The sequence below is a fragment of the Sylvia atricapilla genome, chromosome 3 (assembly GCF_009819655.1).
Source record: "Sylvia atricapilla isolate bSylAtr1 chromosome 3, bSylAtr1.pri, whole genome shotgun sequence".
In the NCBI taxonomy this organism is placed as follows: domain Eukaryota; kingdom Metazoa; phylum Chordata; class Aves; order Passeriformes; family Sylviidae; genus Sylvia; species Sylvia atricapilla.
Genome location: NC_089142.1, coordinates 3,324,356 through 3,347,759, shown reverse-complemented (window position 1 = coordinate 3,347,759; position 23,404 = coordinate 3,324,356). Strand labels below are relative to the sequence as shown.

At 52.5% G+C, this 23,404-nt stretch overlaps 2 protein-coding genes across 2 annotated transcripts; one reads left to right on the top strand and one right to left on the bottom strand.

Moving 5' to 3' along the window:
• The first annotated feature begins 400 nt into the window (after positions 1-400).
• LOC136358696 (gallinacin-5-like) lies at positions 401-23,349 on the top strand. The gene is made up of 6 exons (XM_066314640.1): positions 401-698; positions 15,019-15,206; positions 15,941-16,027; positions 22,176-22,262; positions 22,846-22,972; positions 23,141-23,349. Exons 3-6 carry the CDS (start codon positions 15,970-15,972, stop codon positions 23,154-23,156), a joined length of 288 nt encoding a protein of 95 aa, XP_066170737.1. The 5' UTR covers positions 401-698; positions 15,019-15,206; positions 15,941-15,969; the 3' UTR covers positions 23,157-23,349.
• Positions 1,617-11,426, bottom strand: XKR5 (XK related 5). The gene is given in 6 exon segments (XM_066314639.1): positions 1,617-7,314; positions 8,025-8,136; positions 8,667-9,172; positions 9,858-10,027; positions 10,129-10,312; positions 11,110-11,426. Coding segments are annotated over 6 exon segments (2,190 nt in total). The 5' UTR covers positions 11,330-11,426; the 3' UTR covers positions 1,617-6,316.
• Positions 23,350-23,404: the final 55 nt, after the last annotated feature.

Sequence of the window (23,404 nt, the reverse complement as noted above, 5' to 3'; positions counted from 1 at the left end):
CCCGCCACCGCTCCGACCCGCAGCGGGACCGGCACCGGCACCGCCCCGGCCCGCAGCGGGACCGGCACCGGCACCGCCCCGCCACCGCCCCGGCCCGCAGCGGGACCGGCACCGGCACCGCCCCGGCCCGCAGCGGGACCGGCACCGGCACCGCCCCGACCCGCAGCGGCACGGGGACCAGCACCGACCCCGCCCCGGTCCGCACCGGCACCGACCGCACCCCGCACCGACCCGACCCGGGACGGGGATCGGCGCTGCCCCGGCACCTCTCCGACCTGCACCGGGACCGGCACCAGCACCGCCCCGACACTGGTACCGGCACCTCTCCGACCTGCACCGGGACCGCTCCGACCCGCACCGGGACCGCTCCGACCCGCACCGGGACCAGGTCCAGCATCGGCACCGACCCGCACTGGGACCGGCACCGGTCCCGCCCGCACCGGGACCCGGCCACGGAGCCGGTCCCGCACCCAAACCAGGACCCAGTACCCGAACCCCCACGCCGAGCCGGACCGGACCTGGGCACGGACACGGACCTGGACCCAGCGCCAGTACTGGCACCGGACCTCACCCCAGCCCTGGACACAGACCCGGCACCGGCACAGCCCCAGCACCGGTCCAAGAGCCAGAACCTGGACCCAGAACACGATGGAAAGCTCGGATGTGGACCCAGACTGACAGCCAAGACCTGGCACCGGGTATGGACACGGACACAAACCCAAACCCTTCCCTGAGCAACCCCAGACCTGGATTCCAGCCCCTGCTCCAGCTCAGCACAGCCCTGGACCCAGCACCGAACTGGGCCCCCGGACCCAGGCCAGCAGCAGACACAGAGCCCAGCCCTGGTCACGGCTCCCGCTTGCCCCACGCACACCCTCATGCTCCACAGCAGGGGGAGGCACCCACTGATTTTGGCACCCCCCTCACATCTGCACCCTGGAACTGTGCACATCTGGACACCCACCCACCCCTGAACCCACCTGTTGTGTATGTGGGGATGCCCACCTGCATCTGCACCCACTGACTGTTTGTGTGCAGAGAACCTCTCACCTCTGCACCCACCTACCACCTTCCCACCCCCTGTGCACACCCTGCAACCCCCTGACACCTTGCCCTGCATCCCAAAGTCCCCGAATCTCCCTCATTAACCAGGGAAAAGGCATGGAGGTACCTTGCCTATCCCATCCCCTTCCCAAAACCACACCCCAGCTTGATTTGGGGGCAGAGACAAACTGAGCAGGTCTCCAGGACAAAATAGTGGAACATTTGCTGTTATTTATTGAAGTCAATCCCTAAAATCCCCCCAAAGCTCCTCAGGGAACTCCAAGGACATGAGGGGAGCAGGCAGGGCCCTTTGGTAGCTTTGCTAGGAAAATCAAGATATAAACAGTGTTTTGACTTGAAAGATCTCCCTTCAAACAAAATATGGATCCTTTCACTTCCAGAGTCTTGTTCAGCTCTTTCAGCATCCCTGGATCCCCATGGATCCCTCACAGATCTATGTGGTGTCCAGCGAGGATGGATTCACAGGAGGGAGAAAACACTCCCACCAGCACATTTGAGAGAACTGAGCCATCTCAAACCTGGTGCTGAGAGCACAAAGCATTTTCCTCCAGCTAAATCCAGCCGGGGAAGCACAGTCCCTGGGTCCTCATTAAGCGCTCGGTCCTATTAGGCAAGTCCTGATTAGCTGGGCTTACCCTCTGCTCCCCGGCTCTGTGGTATTGTTTAGCCTTGGAGCCATGGGCACGGAGCTGCAGCCTGAGCCCTGCCTTTTACAGCAACACTGAAGGCACCAGAAAGGGATTTGCAGCAAACCAAATTTAATTAAAGGGGGGAAAAGATAGCCAAAGTTTCAGCTTGGAAAAAAAACAGACAAATAACAACAGCCTCAGGGTAAGTATGTCTATTTTCTGTAATGTCCAAGTATTGTGTTTCAATGTTTTTGGAAGGGAAAAGATGTTTTTTTCCGGGGAAATCTTTCTTGGGCTACTTTGAGAGGTGTGTGTTACATCATTTTGGAGCTGGAGGGAATGTTTTTCACCCAGCCCAAAACCTGGCACTCATGGCCAGTGCTCAGAAACTGGAGTGCTGGAAGGTGAGATCCCAACAGGGCAGGGGCAGGGCTGCTGCCCCACACTCAAGCCCTGTTGGTACAACCCCATCCTGCTTTCTTTCACCTTGAAAGAGGGACAAGTGTGACCCATTAAAAATAAGCCAAGGAGACAGTGCCAGCAGCCAGGACAGCCACGTTCACAAGCCAGGCACTGACCTGGGTATTGTTTAATTTCTTAGGGACGTAGCCTCTGTTCCTGCCTGTTTGCTCCTTTTTCCAGAACACCAGAGTGGCACGGCCAGTTCTTCTGGGGAGCCCTTGGGTCACTCCCTGCATTGTCAAAATTCATGCATAGTTCCTGCTCCCATGTTGCCCTTGAGAGCTCCTCTCACCTGTGGCACTGAGCTCTCCTGGGCTGGAGCATGACTCTCCACCTCTCTAAAGTGATGGAGAGGGTTCCCTGAAGAAACAAAATGGAAAAGAAAAGGTTCACAGGAGGCAAATGAGCAGAAATTTTCTATTCCAGAGCAGGCAAAAGCACTGGATAATCTGTCCCAGTGCAGTGGGATGACGTTATCCTCTTACTCCAGCCCTTCCGTGAGTGGCTGAAGCCCAAATGTTGGTGATGAGCACACTCAAAAGCTGAGCAGATCCTGGTCTAGCTCAGAATCATTCCTCATTTGAAAACAACTTCATGGGAGACGCTGCAGAAGAAGCAGAGGGTCTGGCTGGGTCTCCTCAAGCATTTGGAACATTTGGAAGACAACAGCAGCACACTGCCTGGAGCAGTTGGTTCATTTCCCCTCTGCCAACTGCAGTTTTTCATCCTGGGTTTGGACTGGCCCAGGCCTTCGTGTTGCTCCACACAGAGCAGTGACCGGAGATTTGTGGGATTTCTGCACCCCATGGGTTGATGTGAAGACAGACCAGAGTGTGGAGTGACCAGGTCACCCACCTGGGCACAGCTCCAAGGATACAGCACCAAAATCGGCACCATGGTGGTGACAGCTGGAGCCAATTCCACCAAACCCCCAGGGTCCCATCGTGCATCCAGTGTGATCTGGGGCCTCTCCCCTCATACACACACCTTTGGACTTGAAGGCACCACGGGATATTTACAAGTCAATGACTCTTGTCCTGAAGAGGGCAAGACCCTGGCAGTGATTTTCAGACATTCCCCATGGCCCAAGTGATGCCTGGGAAGTAAAAGGAGATGCCCACAGCCATGGTCTCATTCTTCCAGGCACTCACTGTGCACTCCACCTCCAGTATCCCAGAGCTCTCCATTTCATTCCCACTGGCTCCCAGTGCAATGCCACAGCAGCATCACTCCTGCACCTCCCTCTCCTCTCCAGTCATCACCCCTGGAGGGATTCAAGAGTCGTGTGGATGTGGCACGTGGGGACATGGGTTAGTGATGCCCTTGGCAGCACTGGGGAATGGTTGGACTGGATGAGCTCAGAGCTTTTCCAGCCTTAATGATTCCATAACACAGGCACTGGAGGTGCACACGGTATCTGGACCTTGAGCAGCATCTCCCTCTGGTGGCAAAGGAATAAGGAGTTTTGGGGAGAAACTCCTCCACAACGTGATTTCCCTGGTCTGGCAGCATTGGGAAAGATCTGGATGTGCACCAGGTCATTGGGGCATCTTCATTTCGGCCCCCAGAAGACAGGAAGGGTGGGGAAGGGTGTCTGAAGCTGTGATTTGCTGCTGGAATCCTCCTACTTCAAACAGGGCTTTAGAATTCATTAAAGAATAGGCTTAGATGGGATATTGGGAAGAAATCCTTCCCTGTGAGGGTGGGGAGGCCCTGGCACAGGGGTCCCAGGCCAGACTGGAGGGGGCTTGGAGCAACCTGGAACAGTGGAAGGTGTCCTTGCCCATGGCAGGGGATTAGAATGAGATGATTTTTAAGGCCCCTTCCAACCCAACCCATTCTGGGATTCTCTGATTAAATACAGTTTATTTCTACAGGTGGAGTGGCTCAGTGCTGGGACTGTACAAGCACTCAGGACTTGGGTGCAACAGGAGTCTCATACAGGCTGGAAGCCTTTAAGGACAGACAATCCATATTATCCCACCTGATTTCATGTTGCTGCCAAGGAGAAGGTGAAGGGGGGTATGGCTCACCAGGGACCAACTCTCACCATCAGGGAGCAGAGCCATGGGAACACAGCCCTCACACAAACACCCTCATCCCTACCCAGTCCTTGTGCACCCTCTGCCCCTAGATTCCCCCCTTCTCTTCTGCCCTTCCTTGATCTATCCAAGATTTCCACAACCACCTCATCCGAGGTCAGAGCTATCAGCTCACGGTGCACCTCTGCACTGTGAACATGCTCTGAGAAATCAAAGTCCACGTTTACACCTGACTCCTGTGCACAAAAGTATTCTTTACTTCCTCAAAATTGTCACTTTCTTTTCTGATTGGCCTGTGGGACAGTTTCATGCTGGCTGAATCTTTTTCTAACACCCAACCTTAACCTTCCCTGACACATTTTCATGCCATTCCCTCAGATCCTGTTGCCCAGGTCCCTTTTTCACCCTCCCACTGGAAATCCCGAGAAACAACTCATCCTGTGGCTGCAAGAGCCAAGAGTGGGAAGAGAGACCCCTCCACACTTATTTTCACCCCCAATATGAGACACAGACACAGCAAAGGCTGGTTTGGGGTGTTTTCAAGAATAATTATATATTATCAAAAGTAGAAAACCAAGCTAGATAAAAATTCTCGTAACAGCCCGGCAGCCCTGCTGCCTTCTGTGTGATCCACACAGAGAGAAAGGGCTCTGGAAAAGCCACTGGAACTGCTCCTGCCTGCAGAGCACAGCCACAGCACGGGGAGCTGGGGTCCAGATGGAGACAGGGAGCCTTCATCCTCTTGGAATGTGGCTTCACTCCATACTCAGCACCAGCCGGGTTTTCCGTGCCCCGAGGAAACATCTGGCTAGGTCAGTCCTGAGCAGTGGATGCATCATGGAAGCTTTTTAAAATAATTCCTCACATGCCTGTGCCCTTCCTGCTGCCTTTCCTGCCCTGTAGCAGCACCAAGAGTCCTGCCCACAGCAGGACAACAGCTGGAGAGCACAGCCAGATGTGCTTCAGCTGGCACTCAGGAGCTTGGTGGTGAATCCAGTTGATCACACCTCAATTAATGTGTTAAGCTTTGTCCTGGACACAAACCTGTGCCCTGGGCACATGTCCATGCCAAGCCAGCTTGGTGGGAAGCACTGGCTGTTTCTGAGACCATGGTATTGATGGTTTTAGTTCCTGACACAAATAAACCCTGCCTGCACCTCGGGGGTTTTATGATGGCAGTAGAACTGGTTTGAGAATTGGCCTAAGTTTAGGAGGGAGCATCCAGACAGATGTGGATTATAACCTGGTAACCTGGTCCAGTGGAAGGTGTCCCTGCATGTGGCAGGGGTTGGAACTGGATGAGCTTTAAGGTCCCTTCCAGTTCAAATAATTCTGGGGTTCTGTAATCTGTAGCTGGAAGAGGACAAGGAGGAGGCTGGAGAGAAAAGACCACTTGAGGAAGCAGGACAGTGAGCAAGCAGCAGGACATGGCTTTTGGCTGTAATTCCAGGTTCTGAGGGTCTGGTCTCCAGTAGGAAGAGGATCTGCAATCCTATGTGACCCCTAAAAATTGAGTTGGTAAAGGCCTCATGATAAACCTGGTGGAGGAAAAAAAATCAAGCAATGCTGAGCCTTACTTGAGGCCTTACTCTGCCCAGAAGGAAGGACATCTGAGAGTAAAACCCATCATTTTTCTGATTTAGGCACTTATTTGTCCTGAGAAAGCTGCTTTGGCCAGCACTGCAACCCCTGGAGACAGCAACCAGATCTCCACACTGGGACAGCCCAGCAGCTTGTGCAGGCACTGGTTAAAGGACACACTTTGTGTGTTTGTGTCATTGTCACAAACACACCAAAGGCAGAAGGCTCCGGCTGCCTTTGTGACATAAATAAGCTAAATAAATAACCAGCCCTGGACTTTTAGGGCTTTTTGAGGCTTTTGAAGTTCTTCAAGACTGCCAGTAGAAGATGTCCAGGAGGGAAGGTGATGTCTCAGTGATGGAGGAGCACATCTGCCCCATGGCAGGGGCACCGTGGGGACAGTCTTCATCCCACCACCTCCTGCCATGCCCTGTTGGGTCACCCCAAGGCTGACCCAAGGTGACAGTGTAGCCATTTACAGGCTCACTCTGGTAACCCAGACAGGTCCGTCCCCTCTCCCAGCTCCCTCAGCCCTTGCTAGGGGCACTTAGAGAAGGCCTTAGGGGTGGAGGTGAAGCATGGTGACCTCAGCTTGCTCCTCACCACAGTCCCCTGCGGGCCACAAGGGTGGGTGTCCCAAAGTTGATGGCACCCCACGAGGACACCTTCTGTCCCTGTGGGCTCTGAGTCCTCTTTGGGGGGACCTGCCACCCCACAGCTGCCTGTGTTGCCGAAGGAAGAGCTTCTCTGCAGACACCTGTGGGCACAAGCGCCCAGGATTGGGCTGATGCTGGCCATCTCGAAGGATAAATCCCCTCCTCTTCCTCCTCCTCCTTCTCCCAGGCAGCCCTCGCTGTCCCTTGGCACCAGGGCCATGCTTGTGGCTGTGGCTGTCCCTGTCCCAAGCCAGGTGATGCCTCCTGCACTTGCACTGAAATACATAGAGGAGCTCTCAGTTGAATCCGGGGAGAAGCCACTGGGATGGGATGCGGATGGGGGGAAATCAGGCTCCTGCCCTGCTCCATCCTCCTGTGCCATTCCCAAAGTCTCAGCACTGGGTTTGATGCCTCCTCCATTCCCCACTGCCAGTCCAGAGGGACGGATGTCCCTCATGGGGAGGGAAAAGTCTGCCCCAGGCTCAACACCAGGGGGTTTCCCCATTGTCCACCCTCCAGGAAAAGCCTCTCCCACGCCACCATCTCCGAAAGCTGCGTTGATCACGGACAGATCTCCTGTCTTCAAGGCCAGCTTCACCAGCAGCCAGTGGTGATGGTCTGTCCAGCTGTCCTCCAAACACGCTTTGGACTGCAGCAGCGATGAGCTGGTCTCATTTTTGGGCTCTGTCTTGGTCCCTTCCACTGGCAAGGACTCTTCATCTCCTAAAGTCCCTGAACTCTGCCCAGCTTGGGAGCTCTCTCCAGACACCTCCTCGTCCCCAGCTGCTGCAGCACCGCAGGTTGTCTCCAGGAATCCCTGCCAGATCTCTGTGGATTTGGGATGGAGCAGGCTGTAGTAAATCACCAGGGCTGTGGCACCTGGAAAAGAGCAGAAAAGTGTCACTGAGGAGTCCCAGCAGCATTTTGGTCAGGTGTGGAGAAGAGGCCAAACCTTGCTGCACCTCCAGATCAACAAGACCTTTGCAATGATGCTGCTGAGAACCAGGTGTATGAGCAGCACATCTTTCAAGCATTTATGGGGTTGCAAGAATCCTGCTCGAGCAGCTTTTGGCAAAGAAAGTGCACACTCAACCCCAAGTCTAATCTGGATTATTTTGCAGACTGAAAGTTGCCCAGCAGGGAGATGTGTGATGCAGGAAACCTTCCAGGTCACAGCATCCCCATCCTCTGGCCTTTAAATCAGCAGGTTTTAAGACAGCTTCCTACTTACACCCTAAACTCATCCAAGACAGGAATCGCTCCTTTTCCATCTAATTCCTTTTACATGTTTGATCTGAGGGTCTGGGGAGTTGTACAACTTCCCTCTGCCCCCATCCCACCAGGAAAATATGACTCTGTTTGGCACAAAGATGCTCTAAGGGCTGGAGCCCCTCTGCTCTGAAGACAAGCTGAGAGCTGGACATGTTCACCTGGAGAAGATTAGGCTCCAGGGAGGCCTCAGAGCCCCTTCCAGAGCCTAAAGGGGCTCCAGGAGAGCTGGAGAGGGATTTGGGACCGGAATCTGGATGTTCATTTCCTCAAACTATTCCCAAAATGTGCAATCTGGGCTCTAAAATCAATGTTCTTACCTATTACAGACCCTGACATGACAGCTCCAGTCACAGTCAGGCTGTTCCTCAGCTCTGCCTGCAGGAACCGGGTGCCCAACAGCAGCAGGAGCGTGTTCTCCATCAGCATTATCTGCAGGGCAGGGGGAAGACAGTCACCACTGATTTCCTTCTGATGGCTTTAGATGTGCCTCTCATAACACAAAACATCCAGTTTTTAGATTTTTCATAGATTTTTAGAATCGCAGAATGCTTTGGGTCAGAAGGGACCTTAAGGCTCATACCATTCCACCCCCTGCCATGGGCAGGGACACCTTCCACTATCCCAGGTTGCTCCAAGCTCCATCCAGCCTGGGCTTAGAGCACTTCTCCTGTTATGTTTTGCACCAAATTTATCACTGAAAACACAGAAGTTGTCAAACTGAACTTTCTGCAAGGTCTTCACCTGTTTCTGACCACTGACTATGTAAGGCTGCCTCTAAGGAATCAAAGCAAGTGCAGAAGGCACTTCTGCCTTGGTGACCACGTGGCTTTGTCAGGACACAGTAAAACACTGGATTTTGAGCAAGTGGTGATGTGGGAGGTGAAAATGTAGAGTGTGAAGCAGTTGCTTGTCCCCAGCAGCTGCATCTATGTGGAACACAAAACATTGCAGGTACTCACTGCATAAAACACGGCCACCCTGGTCCTGGAGGGGCCGGGCCGGACATTGATGTAGCAGAAGATGTACACAGCCCCCAGCAGGCAGTTGAAGAGCCTCCAGCGGCACGGCTGGGCCACAATATCCGTCTGCTGGGCCCCCAGCCAGAAGGACATGAGCAGCCAGTGGACCCCTGCAGGGAGAAGGGTCTGAATTTGCAAAGTCATTCCTAGGAGAGGCTGCAATTGAGTCCCAGCAGCAGGAGCATCACCGTGCTGAGATTGGGGTGGGATGTGGGGAACAGCATCTCAGGGCTTACCTGCCACAGCGAAAACCCAGAAGGAATAGAGCCTGGCAAAGAGCACCAGGGCCAGGACCCGTGTCCCCAGCATCCCTGTCCTCCAGAGCAGCAGGCACAGGATGACAGCAGCCGGTGGGCTCAGGTGTCCAGGCTTCAGCAGGCAGGTGAAGTGGCTGTAGGAGACCAAAGCCCAGGCCAGGGACAGCAGGGACACCCCTGCACTCACACCTGTATGAGGACAGGGGCAGTCAGGGCTCTGCTGGAGGTCCAAATGCACAGCAGGGCCAGTTCTCTGTGTTAAGGAGGCGTTGGTAGCACAGCACTCCCATACAAGCCAGACACCCTTTGATCCTGCCAGGTGAACACAGAACCAAGGAATCACAGAAAGGACCTTAAAGGCCATCCAGTCCAACCCCTTGCAATGAACAGGGACACCCTCCACCAAACTAGGCTGCTCAGAGCCCTGTCCACCCTGGCTTCAATGTTACCAGGGGTGAAACTGGAGTATTTCAACTAAATCCTGCTAAATCTGGTCTCTGCATGCTTGGTACCTCCCTGTGGATACCCTCTGAGTGCTGTCTCCATGGACAGAGCTCTGCAGCCCCAGGGCAGCTCCATCCCTGTCACTGCCATCAGACCAGAGATGAACAATGAGAGTTGTGTGACCTTGCACATGCCGTGACTCCACACTGCAACATCCCTCTTGGCACACCTGGAAGGTCACCTCTGGGGCAAAGCAGCCACCTTTGTATTCAGCCACAGCAGATCTTTCAGCCACACTTTGTCCCTGCTGCTTCAAATCGAGGCTTCCCAGTCCCTTTTGCAGCACATTCCTCCATCCAGAGGACAGACACATCTCTCACCCAAACGCATCACCGCTCTACAAACTTGAACCATCCTCCTGGGAACTCACCAGGGATGAATCCTGCTGGGTCCACGGCCACCACGACATAGGCCTGGAGCAGGAGGTGAGGCAGGGTCTGCAGCAGGGCCTCCAGCAGCCGCAGCACACAAACATCCCCGAGCTGAGCCAGCACCTCCCCGGCACCGCCGCCCGCCTCTGCCCGCAGAACGTCCCAGTACCTGCGGGAGTCACTGTCACAGGATGCTCACCCCTGGTCTGAGGAAGTTTGGGGATGCACCCGGGTTTTGGGGGTTGGAGGATGGCGGGGAGAGTCTCTCACCGCTTCCAGAGGCCCAGCTGCAGGAGGTGGAGCGCCAGGAGGCAGCAGCCGGGTGCGTGTCCGTCCGCCCGGAACCAGAGGATGCTGAGGAGCTGGGCGGCGTAGCCGGGCACCAGGCAGGCGATGGTCAGCCCGAACCAGCCCAGCTGCCCACGGACAAGGTAGTGGATGATGGCACAGAGCCCTGGAGAAGGGCAGAGAGGCGGCGCTGAGGGATGACACAGCCACCTCCAGCCCCCCAGCAACTGAGCGGTGCCATTCATAACCACAGAATCCCAGAATGGTTTGGGTGGGAAGGGACCTTAAAGCTCATCTCATTCCACTCCCTGAGATGGGCAGGGACACCTTCCACTCCCCCCGGTTGTTCCAAGCCCTGTCCAACCTGGCCTTGGACACTTCCAGGGATCCAGGGGCAGCCACAGCTTCTCTGAGCACGCTGTGCCAAGGCTTCCCCACCCTCACAGGGAAGAATTTCCTCCTAATACCCAATGTAAACCTGCTCTCTGTCGGTTTATAGCCATTCCCGCCAGAACTCCATCTCCCAGCCCGCCCAGGGAGCTCGCAGCCCTCGTCCTGGGCTTATCTCCAGCTGCCGGTTCCTGGTGGCTTTGCAGATGAGGCACAACCACCGCCACCGAGGGGCCCGGCCCCCAGGACGGCTCTGATAAATAGCTCCGGCTCCAAAATAAACAAATAAATACAGAAATAAGCGGGCCGGGTTAAAAAAAAAAATTCAAGTATGGAAAAAAAAAAATCCAAGAGGACCCGCGAGGATGCCGGGAGCAGAACCGCGCATCTTCCCCAGCGCGGGGCGCAGGGATGATCCCCCCGCTCCCCGGTACACGGAGGTGATTCAAGCCCCTCGGGATGGCCGCAAAGGCGTCACTGGCAGCATCCCATCCGCCTTCCCCATTCCCCTCCGCCGGAGCGCAGCCCCCCACGGCCCCGCGCATCCTGCGCGCATCCTGCGCGCTCACTCACGGGCGCCGCTCTCCGCCGCCAGCAGCGTCAGGCTGAGCCTGGGGACGGCCCCGCGCATCCTGGGAGCAGCTCAGGGAGGAGGAGGAGGAGGGAGGAAAGGGAGGAGGAGGAGGAGGAGGAGGAGGAGGAGAAGCAAGAAAGAGCCGCCGGGGCCGGTCCCGCTCCGCCCGCCCCTCACCGGGCACCTCCCCCAGTGTCCCCACCCCGGGCAGTGTGACATCACCGTGCTTGCGTCACCACCGGGGGCTTGGGGACGCGGAGACCGAGCGGGGCTTCACCAGCCCGACACCTCTGCAGATGCCGTGCCCAGCCACTAGCCCATCCTGTTTCCCCCAAATTGTTGTGCACCGGCATGAGCCCACCCTAATGTCCCCCGGGTTCTTCAGTGGCACAAGCCCACCCTAATGTCCCCTGGGTTCTTCAGCGGCACAAGCCCACTCTAATGTCCTCCGGGTTCTCCTGCAATGGCACAAGCCCACCCCGATGTCCCCCGGGTTCTTCAGAACTGTCTCAAACCCACCGCGTTGTTCCCTGTGTTACTGTGCACTAGCACAAGCCCATCCTGATGTCCCCCAATTTGTCGTGCACAGGGACGCGCCCATCCCGATGTCCCCCGTGTGCCGCCCGCGGTGTCCCTGTGTCGGGGATGAGCACTAGGTGGCAGCTGGGACATGGTGTGCACAGAGCCATGAATTAATCCCGTTGTTTTCCCGCCCTGCCGCAGTGATGAAACCGCTGGGAAATGGGATCCCACGCGCTGGGAGTTGCGGGGGCCCTCTTGTGTGCGTTTGCTTTTTATCCCAATTTCCAGCCCTGCAGCCTCCAGCCCTGGTGCTTTTTGGGAAAATAAATTCCCAGCAGGTTGCTACAGGAAAAGCCACGAAGGGGGGGTTTAATTAAATCGAAATATCACCTCTGGTTTTGGTAGGTTTTTGCAATATGCTGCAGGAAGCTCCCAAAACTTTGCACATCAGCTGGGCTGTTGGATGTACCTGTGTTCTGGGACTTTCATACATTTATTGCTGCTTTTTTAAAATTTTATTGAGGTTTTATTTTGCAGCCCTGGCAATAAAGCCCAGGCTCTGCTGTGTAACAGGAGCCACCAAACTGTTCAGAAATGTCCTTGCTTGGTTTTCCCTACTGACGGGAGCATCCCCAGGCTCTCTGTGGGTCTCCAGATGTGCTTTTTTAACAGGAATTTGGCATCTTTGCAGGCTCAACTGCATCTGATTTGGTTTGGGGGCCTTTTGGATGTAAAGGACAACCCATTTTTCCTCCTGTCCTCCTGCCCTGCTTGTATTTGTGTTTCATTAATTAATGATGTTGGCCTGCTGGGCCCAGCTCCAGCAAAGCATTTTAATAAAGTCCTGGGTGTAATTAAGGGCTCTGGAGCCAAATGAAGCCCAGCCTTGGCTGTCTCTGTCCTCCACAGCGGCAAATACCACGGCTGCCAAGTGACCCATTGCTAGAAAACCCAATTTTTAGCATACAAAGCACAGCTCAGCCCCTAATGGGCACTTCCAGACCTGAGAGTGGGATGTGGAAGGACCATTTTTGAGAATTCAGCAGTGCAGATTCTGCCAGGGTCCCTGAGGGCACAATGTGACCCTTCTTGTCACCCAGAGAAGACATGAGACCCTCATCATCTCATTCCCCCTGCCCTCCACCATCATCATTCTCACACTGAGGTGTCTCAGCTGCCTTTCCTCAGTCTTTCCTCCTGTGTTCCAAGCCAGGAATAAATCCTGTGCCATCATCACCCCGGAACTTTGCCAGGCAGAGAGGGAGAAAGCCAGAAGCACTTCCAGAAGATATTCCCAGAGCTAGCCACCCTCCCCAGATTCTCTGCCAGCTCTCAGTTGCTCTGGCTGCCTCCCAGCCACCGGTTTGGCTGCACTTTTTGCTGTTGGATTTCAGCACCCAGGAGCTTCTCTTGCTAAAAAAAAAATCTCCTCAAGTCTCCAAGAAAGCTACATCCTGGAGAAGAGAAGACTCTGGAGAGACCTCAGAGCCCCTTCCAGAGCCTAAAGGGGCTCCAGAAGAGCTGGAGAGGGACTGGGGACAAGGGATGGAGGGACAGGACACAGGGAATGGCTTCCCACTGCCAGAGGGCAGGGATAGATGGGAAATTGGGAAGGAATTCTTCTCTGTGAGGGTGGTGAGGCCCTGGCACAGGGTGCCCAGAGAAGCTGTGGCTGCTCCTGGATCCCTGGAAGTGTCCAAGGCCAGGACAGGGCCTTGGAAGAATCTGGTCGGGGGGAAACTGTCCCTGGCCATGGCTCCACTCCTCGGAGCATCCCCATGACCTCCTCTGGACTCCCTCCAGCAGCTCCAAGTCCTTCTTGACCCCCAGATCTGGACTTGGTGCTCCAGGTGAGCTGCCTGCAGGTCACATCACGCAGACCCAGCTGTTCCTCACCTGCTGAGCCACTTTTCAGCCCAGATGTTTGGCTGCACATCTGTCTGCAAGCATCCCACAACACCTCAGGGAAGGGTTTCAGCAGCAGCCCTGCCCTAAAGGACTCTAAAGGACCCTAAGGGACAAGGGCACATCTTCTGCAGGTCCTTCCTCTGCCTGAGGTGACGCAGCAGAGCAGATCTGACAGGTGATGGTGGATGATGCCAGCGGATGCAGACATTAGATTTTTCCTCTGTAAAATGGACATTTTCCTTGCTGTACAACAGTGATTCTTAGAACAACTGGTCCCGGCATCCACAAGAACATTTGCCTTCCTGGATGAGCTGCAAAGGACCAAATTCCAAAGCGGTTTGTGGGAGCTGCTCCGTAAAAGTGACCACAGCACAATTAACGTGTAACCACGTTGTGGGACCAAGTACGTTCAACGTGCCGGTATTTAATCTCAAAGAAAAACAAAAACGAGGAAAGAAAAGTACCCAAAGGAGCAGCCCAGAAAAACAAGAAGCCTGCGGGGCAGCCTGAAAGCTGCTGAAAAGGCTGTGCTGGAAACCTCGGTGAAATAGTTGCTTTGATTGGGAAAGAAAACAAAGAGATCTAAGAAAAAGTCCCCGCAGGGCATGAAGGGCGAGCCCAGGGAGGCTCTCGCAGGGATGAGCTCAGCCGTGCGCCAGCAGCTGCCGGAGGAGAACGGCAACTCCCATGGAATGGGCCGGCCGGGTTCAAGCAGGAAAGAGGGATAAAAGAGAAGTGAAGATCCCTTTGCAAAAGGCACCTGAATTCATAGGAATGTCTGTAAATGCATAAAAAAAACAGGGAACCTCTGGAAGAGGTGAGAAAGGAGGATGCTTAGGAGTGCTGTGCTCAGAGAACTCTTCTGCCCATGGCAATAGAGTAAAGATGATAATAAAACTAAAATTGCTGGGCATGGGCTGTAATAATTTCCATAAAGGGGCATGGCATAAAATATCTTATGTGCCATGCAGGTAACCTAGTAATAAAAATGTTTAGGTGCAAAAATTTGAAAAAAAAAAGAAATCCAAAAGTTTGTCCTTTTTTATTCTTAACTCTTAGATTTCTGTTTTCCTCTCTCACTTTTCCCCCTACCATTCCCTAGTGCAGACATTTTCCATGTTCTTAATTGTCCAGCTTTTCCCTCCCAACAGCAGTAATGATGTAGAATTAATGACAGCCTGTTCCCTCTCTTCCTGAATTTCCAAAGAAGAACTAACTTCCCATGTAACATAGGTTTGGTGGGTTTTATTTCAACATAATTCCAGCTGATGATTATTTTACTTCTATGATGATATGTTGCTCATGTTTGTAAGGAAATATAAACCCCCTGAAAACAGATGGAAACAGAGACCTTGAGTGAGCTGCTGTGGCCAAGGGGTTGCTCAAAGGGAGGAGGCTCAGGGTGGTTTTTCTCATCTCAACACATTTCCTGAGGCGATGCTGCAATGGTTTGAAGGCCAGACCATGGTTCCTCTTAGGACAACAGCAAAGAGGATTCATTGGGTGTCCCCAGAGCTCCCCAAAACCTCATTGGCCACCAGAAGGCTGTGGAGGTCAAACACCCCTCACCACCCTCCAGAAACAGCACAAACTCTGCTCCTTCATCTTCACCCGCGTAGCTGACACTGATCCTGGGACTGTTCCAGCCTAGAACTCCTCCCACCTGGTAACAACCAAAATATTCTCATTATTCAGCCTCTCTCAAAAGGTTTTATCCTTCTTAAACGGGCTGGAGATTTTGTCTTTCGTGTTTATCTGTATTTTGTTTCACAGCCTTAACTGTGCAGCGACTCCAGGCTGAGTCATGAGCCAGTTCTAGAGGTGTCAAATGTTGGTAAGGGAGAGGAGTTTTTGTTGGCTGCAGGAAATGCGAAGACTCAAAAATTTATCCTGGAGATAATGTAATCCTTGAGGGGAAGAATAAAAAACAGCCTCTAAGCAAGAATAAGGAGAAGCTGGCTTTCGAGTTAATTGGGAAAATTTGCCTTTTCTGCTCTTTTTTTTTTTTAGTAGAAAAGCTTGAGAAAACCCGTTGTTTTGTATAAATCTAGGAAAAATTGTCTTATTTTCTGAATTTTCAGCTTTAAATTCCATAAGACAAATCAAATTTATTGCAATGCATTGCAAGTTATCAAGAAATCCAGGATAAACCACTGGTCACTTGATACATTAATTAAAAGGGAATTTAAAATTGAATTCTTTGCATGGAAGTTTTTTTTCCTATGCCACTATCCTATGTGTGCTCAGGAAAATCTCAGGACAACAGACATAATTATGGCAAAAATGTGTAATAACCCCTTTTAGGTAACTTCCAAGTCTTGAAGAACATTTCTCTGTGTCGCTTCTGGCACTGTGGAGGGACAAGGCTCTAACCAATGTCCTGGTCTCCTTTCTCTGCAGTGATCTGAGATCTCAGCCCACCTTTTGCCATGAAAATTCTTCCTTTTCTCCTTGTTCTCCTCTTGGTGGCATTTCACAGAGCTGCAGGTAAGGCGAGGGACTAAAGAGAAGATGTTGGTTTCTTGCAAAGGTCTTCTGTCCCCTCTGGGATGTGACCAAGCTGCCTCCTGCAAAGAAAATTCACATAAATCATCAAAACTCATTGCAGATTACAGATGAGAAATGATATTAGCAGGGAAATACTCCAAGCATCACTTTGAAAAGAGCAACCCCAAAATTACCATTCAGCACCAGCTTTTTCCTCATTAAATCCTGCAGGCTTGTACTTAAATCACTTTGCCTCTGAGTCACCCAACAAACCAATTAAATCACCATCAAATATTCTTAAACACACAGAAAAGAAGGAAATGGAACCTGGCCCCATGTTCTTCAAATATCCTTTGCTTTAGGAGCTGGGACATAGGGTGGAGAGGCACAAAATAATGATTGAAGGTTTAAATGCTACTGGCAGCACCTCATTGGTGGAGAAACATGTTAAGCCTTAAGTGCTGGTGTGGGCTGTTTCTGTTGGAAGGTGCAAAGGAATCTGGAACCCAAAACAAACTCTATTGTCCAGAAAAAGGGATTGTATTTTGATTATCATCCCTGAAAAGGGTGCTCTGTGCACGAGCAAGGGCTGGTGGAGTTTTGATCTCTGTGGGAACAGGGTGGAAAGTGTCCTCTGGGGAAGTAAGGATGGGAAAAGACTGTGATGAACTGCAGCAGACCAGGAATGTGGGAAAAGTGTCATAGGTACTCCTGGAGGGATTTAAAAGCCATCTGGATGTGGCACTTGGGGACATGGATTAGTGATGGGCTTGGCACTGCCGAGTTAACAATTGGACTTGATGGTCTTAAAGGTCTTTTCCAACCTAGATGAGTCAGTGATTCTATGATTTTATGTGGTTGTCTGATGTTATTTTTACCTGGGCCTCTGCCTGTGCCAGTTCTCAGAGGCAGGACACTGGCAAAGAGTTCCTTTGGTCTATTTTATGTCCTTATTTAACACACACACAGAGTGGATACTTGGCCTGTTTTCAGTAAGACCTTCTGGGTATATTAAAGCCATAAATTTATCTGTGTCTGGGAAGAAAATGTTTCTGAGAGCTCAGACTGCTCACAGCCACTTCTGCAGTGCCCTACAGACCACTACTTTGAGACCAGGAGTGTTTTATTCACTCTTTAAAGCACTCCCTTATTCCTCCCTGGGATTTTCTGGGTGTGCACATATCACCCTACTCAAATGCTGGGAATCCAGCACACCAGGGATGTGCTGGATGCACTGTCCATTTGTAATATCCATTTGTCATCTCCATTTGTAATTACCTGATTGCTGGAACAAGCTCCCCTCTCTTTGAATATGCTGGACTTTGTGTTGTTCCATGGATGAGCTGGAAACTGGAATGAATTAATTCATGTGCACTCAGATGCATCCAGAACCCTTCAGCTGCCAGGGCTATGTCCTTAGTAAGGCCAGGCAATCTCCTGCCTAATTGCTAGTCTTCTCCCTGGGGTTGTTTTGATCCCTGACAATTAGCACCTTCATGGATAAAACCTGTTCTGGGAATAGCACGGGCTGCTGGGCGTTCCAAAAAGGCAGCTGCAATGTGGGTATCCTGTTTTAGCAGGGAATTCCATTTAGACATGTAGGGAAGGGCAGCTCCAGACTGTTCAGCCCCAGACCCAGAGGGCAATGCCTGGTGTGGTGGGTTTGGTGCTATGGGAATGTTGTTCTGCATGGATTGATGAATTTATCCATGTATGGGAGCCATCCCTATGGACTGCTGGACACCAGAACCTGTTTGAGACATGGGTGAAATGTATAGGGAGGGAGACAGCCCAAGCTGTAGAACCATGGAATCGTGGAATGGTCTGGGTTGGAAGGGGACCATAAGGATCATCTCATTTCATCCTCTGCTGTGGGCAGGGACACCTTCCACTATCCCAGGATGCTCCAAGCCCCAGTGTCCAACCTGGCCTTGGACACTTCCAGGGATCCAGGGGCAGCCACAGCTGCTCTGGGCACCCTGTGCCAGGGCCTCAGCACCCTCACAGGGAAGAATTACTTCCTAATTCCTAATTTAAATCTCTCCTCTTTTAGTTTAAAACCAGTCCCCTCTGTCCTATCACTGTCTGTTCACATTAAAAGCCTCTTCCCCTCATTTTTATACAAGTGGGACTCTCCCAGATGAGCTGGTGCATCTCTCCTGAATTTGACCTACAGCGTTTAAAGAGCTTCTAAGTGCCTGCTTACTGTTTTCTATCACATCTCTGATGTCCATCCCTAAAATCTGAGTTCCTAAGGAAGTCCTGGGCTTGGAGACACATCACAAGAAGCAATTAGAGTGTTTGCTTGGTTGTTGTGCCCACAGACCTCCCCCTCTGAGGGCTGAACTGTCACGACCTTGTCAGCTCACAGGGATGAAGCAAAATGCAAATCCCTGCCAGGAATAAAATGTCTTCCATCTTGGTTTATTTGTTGCTTTATTTGTTCATTTTTAAGGTAGAAGCTTGGGAAGACCCAGGAGGCCCTACATGGAATGTGGATATCGTGGGACCTTCTGCCACAGGGGGAAGTGCCCTCGTGGCAACGATTACCTGGGCTCATGTCGTTCTGGGTATAATTGCTGTAGGTGGTAAGTTCAGCATTCATCTGGGGCAAAGATCACTTCCCAAATTATCCTCTGAATCCCAAACAGCAGGATTTTGCTCATAATCATAATTCTGAAAACCCTGAAATATCCTTTCCTTTGTGCAGGTTGTAGTGTGGCTAGCTGTGGAGAATCTCCAGGAGCGATTGCTTTTGACATCATTGGATTCAAGGAATTGTTGCAGCAACCACCACGGATTTGTCATTCTCCTTTCAATAAAAGCAAGATCTGGGGAGGTTGCATGGCTGCCCTGTGTGGTGTTGTCATTCGTTTCCAGAAGTAATTAATTTCCCACTCATTTCCCAAGTCTTCCTTCCATTAAGACTTTCAAACAAGAATCCTGAAATCAATCTAAAGCTGCCAGGAATGTTCACCAAAATATTTACCCTTCTTGGGCTGCTGATTGAGTGAGTGCTGGCAAGTTTTCCACACATGCCTACCAGGTAATTCTCTGTCATGGTTAAGTCTAAGATCAGTAACCATTTCCACTGGGAGCACAAAAGTCTTCTCCAGTGTGTGACACTTCACACCACATCTGCTCTGAAAACTTGGGGTTCCCATCTCCTGATCCAGAGCTTTCAGACCTGGGAACAGCATCTTGTTTTATTATGAGAACTAAAGTCACACTGAGCAGGAAAAATTGATAATCTGAAGACTGATTTTACCTGTGGCATTTCTGTCTGATATAAATTTGGAGTGAATCTGCAAAATTTATATCGACTGCAGTTGCAAATCAGGAGATCAGAGTTAGACCTGATCTATTGCTTAAGACAATTATAGAAACATGTATGAGAGGCCAAACCCACTGTGCCTTTGATCACTTCTCTTCTGAGAGATTCAGCCTGTCCTGCCCTGGACCACAACAGAAAACCTAGAAGGTGCAGGTTTGTCAGAGAGCTCCTGTCCCTGCAGCTGCTCCTGCATGGTCAGCAGCATCCTTGTGCTGACAAAGATTCCTTGGTGCCCAGAGAAGCTGTGGCTGCCCCTGGATCCCTGGAAGTGTCCAAGGCCAGACTTGGAGCACTCTGGAATAGTGGAAAGGTGTCTCTTCCCATGGCAGGGAGTTGGAATGAGATGAGCTTTAAGGTCCCTTCCAGTCCAAACCATTCTGTGATTCTGTGAAGGGAGGAGAAGCAATGGCTGACTTTTTAAGGGAAGCAACCAACCCAAGTGCAAAGGACTGACTCAAAGCCCTGAGCTGCCTATTTGTTGCAAAGCATTTGCCCACCCCTCACAGAACCAGAGAATCACAGATTTTTTAGGGCTGGAAGGCACCTCTGAGATCTTCCAGCACAACAGCCTTACCAAGGCAGGGTCACCTGGGGCATGTGACACAGGAACAGGTCCAGGTGTGTTTGGAGTGTGTCCAAAGAGGAAACTCCACACCCTCCCTGGGCAGCTGTTCCAGTGCTCTGCCACCCTCAACATAAAGAAGTTCCTCCTCAAGTAGAGGTGGAATTTCTTGTGTTCCAGTTTATGGCCATTGCTCCTCATCCTGTGTCTGGGCACCGCTGAAGGGAGTCAGTCACCATCCTCTGACACCCCTTGGAGGTATCTGTATGGATTATTGAGATCCCCTCTCAGTATTCTCCAGACTGAGCTCCCTCAGTCTCTGGGCCTGTTCAAAGCAGATGTTTCTACAAATTAAATGTTTCTGCCACCTTTGAAACCACAGCCTTGTGCAGGGCAGGAAGCTGGGCCAACAGCTGCCTCCCAGGGATCTCCCTGGATGGAAACCTGAGGAAGTTGCCAAGTGGAGCCAAACCAGCAATTTACAGTTGATGTCCTAAGAGGGTTTTGCACAATCCACGTCAGGTGAATGTTTCACAAACTGGAATGACACAAGATTTTTGCTCAAGGGCTGGGGATTTTGCAGGGAGGGTTCAGCCCTTGTAGTTTTAGATTTATGTGGCTGGGACCAGCATCATGCAGAATCCAGTCTCATCATGCTTTTAGCTCACCACCGCAAAGAGCTGTCCTTGCCTTTATGGCTGGGGAATAGCTTCAAGAGCCAGTTTAGAGTGAAACAGGCTCAAACTCCCTAAGATCCATGCTGCACATCTCCTCCCTGCTTCTTATCCCAATCCCATCTCTCTAGCACTCTCCATGTTCAGATTCATAAAATCAGAGAATCATAAAACGATTTGGGTTGGAAGAGACCTTAAAATCATATAGATCCAACCCACTCTGCCATGAACAGGGACACCTTCCACTATCCCAGATTGCTCCAAGCTCCATCCAGCCTGGCCTGGGAGTCTTCCAGGGATTAAGCTGATGCATGTGCTAAAGAGCAACAACACAGAAATACAGCTAATTGCCACCTTAATGAAGCCCTGTAAGGAACCTGGCTTCTGGACATAGCTGCTCCCAGTCCCTTGCCTCCAGGAGTCTTGAATGCCAAGACGGCTCAGAAGATATTAAAAAAACACAAATGGGGCATGGCCTTTTCCCTTTTTCTGGCTGTAGCTGTGGGATCAGGATTTCCTTTAGTGGTGAAAGAAATAAGAAGCTGCCCTGAGTGCTCTGACTACCATGGCAGAGAAGTAGTGATCCCCCTGGGTACAGACCTGCAAATAGATTGTACAATATCCCTCACTGGGGAGTGAAAAAACAATGAAATCCGGTGAGTTGTTTGGATCAAAGGCATATTTATGTATTGACCAGAGGAGCTGTGGCTGCCCCATCCCTGGAAGTGTTCAAAGACAGGTTGGATGGGGCTTGGAGCACCGACTGGAAGGTGTCCCTGCCTGTGGCAGCTGGTTGGAACCTCCTGATCCCTTCCAAACCAAACCACTGTGTGATTCCATGATTCTTGTGGCTGCTCAGTGAACACACACCAGGCATGAGTGTGCTTTTAGCATCCATCTCCATAATGCTGGATGAAGCTGCAGCAAGGCTGGAAACGTTCATCAAGATGCTCCATCAAACAGCAAAGGGTTACACACAGCCAACTCCACCAAACAAAGCCACAATTAATGCTTGTCCTTCCTGGGACTGCTGGTTGGACGGGGATGTCATCCCAAGTGGCGTCTTCCCAGTTATTTTCAAGTGAAGCATAGAGAGCGTGCGCTTCCCGTGGGGGAGGAGCAGGACAGAGCTCCTTTGTGTGGTGAAAGCTGGTTGTTTGCCAAGGCCTAACAAACAGGGATGCTGTGTGTGTGTCCCCAGAGGTGTCCAGCAAACCACAGCACCGAGCAGCCCTTATGCAAGGCGGGATGACACAAGATCCCGGCCCGGAGGCTTGGGAATCCTCCTCAGGTGTCAGATGGGGAAAGCGCCGCTTGTTTTTCTCTGTCGGGGAAAGAAACAGAAAAAGGAGCTCTTGGGGCTGGACATTTTGAGGACTCAGCGATCCCAAGGGATATTGTGCCACGTGGAGAGACCAAACTGCTGCTGCTGGTGCCAGGAAGCTCCCACTCCCAGTGCATCCTCCCAGCAGTGACTGGTGACATCCCTTCTCCTCAGTTCTGTCCCCGAGCAGGTGCCACACGACCTGCAGCAAGGGACCCGCCCATTCACCTCGGCTTCCTTTCTCTTCTCCCCAGAGCCGCGGCTCTGCCGGCAGCTCCCAGGCATGCGGATCCTGCCTGTCCTCTATGCTCTGCTCCTCCTGATGCTCCGGGGAGTGACAGGTAAGAAATGGGGAGGGTTTGTCCTTTGTCTGTGGTTTTTTTTTGGGTTTTTTTTTGGTTTTTTTTTAGGGAGGATTTGTCACCTGAGCGGGTGAGTGACGTGTGAGTTCCCCTGGTGGCTGTGCCTTCACCGCCGGGGTCTCTCTCACCCCACACCTTTGAGGAAAGACTCCAGCTGCAGGTTCTGCTGCTGAGACCAGAGCTGGGGCAAGGTCTCATCCTTCCACAACTGGGATTTGACCCCTCTCCATGCCTCCTGACCATTGCGTTTCTGAGTCAGCAGCACTGGGCACAGCAGCCCTGCTGGAGAGGAGGAGGAGGAGCGGGGAGGAAGGGAAATCCTGCTTCCAGCCTTGGACTTCCCCCTTGTTCCAGGAAGGAGACACGGTGGAGGTCTCTCCCAGAGCCCGCTTCGGGGTGTAGTGACTGTCTCCCACGCAAGTGCCATAAACTCACCTGGATTTCTGCTGCAGGCACCCGCTCAGCAGGGAACGAGCAGGGGCTGGGCTAACGCTGGCCGCGCAGGGACCAGGCGCTGTGCTCAGCATCTCGGCTGAAAGTCTCCTCTCTCCGTGCCCTGCAGGGCTGTCCCCGGTTCGAGCATCAGCCCAGGATTGCGAGCGCCGCGGGGGATTCTGCTCCCAGCGCTCCTGCCCGCCGGGAATCGGCCGCATCGGGCTCTGCTCCGAGCAGGAATTCTGCTGTCGGATGTGAGTCCAGGGATGCCCGCGGGGCTCCGGCCGCTGCCTGTTGGGGTTCGGGGTTCGGCTGTTGGGGAAAAAAACCCGGAGAATGTGCAGCCCAAGGGTACAGGGACATTCCTGACCCTCACTGCTGCCCTGGCTGGGACAGGCACTGCCAGAGCTTTCCTCCCACAGGCGGTGGTATCCCTGATGGGCTCCTGGATCCACGAGCAGGACACCAGCCCGTGCCCTCGCTGCGTGGTCGGGACGATGCTGCCTGGAGGCACCAAGCACTGCCTGGAGCAGCAGCAGCAGCCCTGCACAGCCAGACCTGGATCCCGTGGGAATCCCATATCCCAGAGTCCCCAATACAAGGTGGTGGTCATTCCCACTGCCAAGACGTATCCTGGGTGTGCCTCTCTTTGGGGTGAATTCCTGATAGACATGGACACACAAACA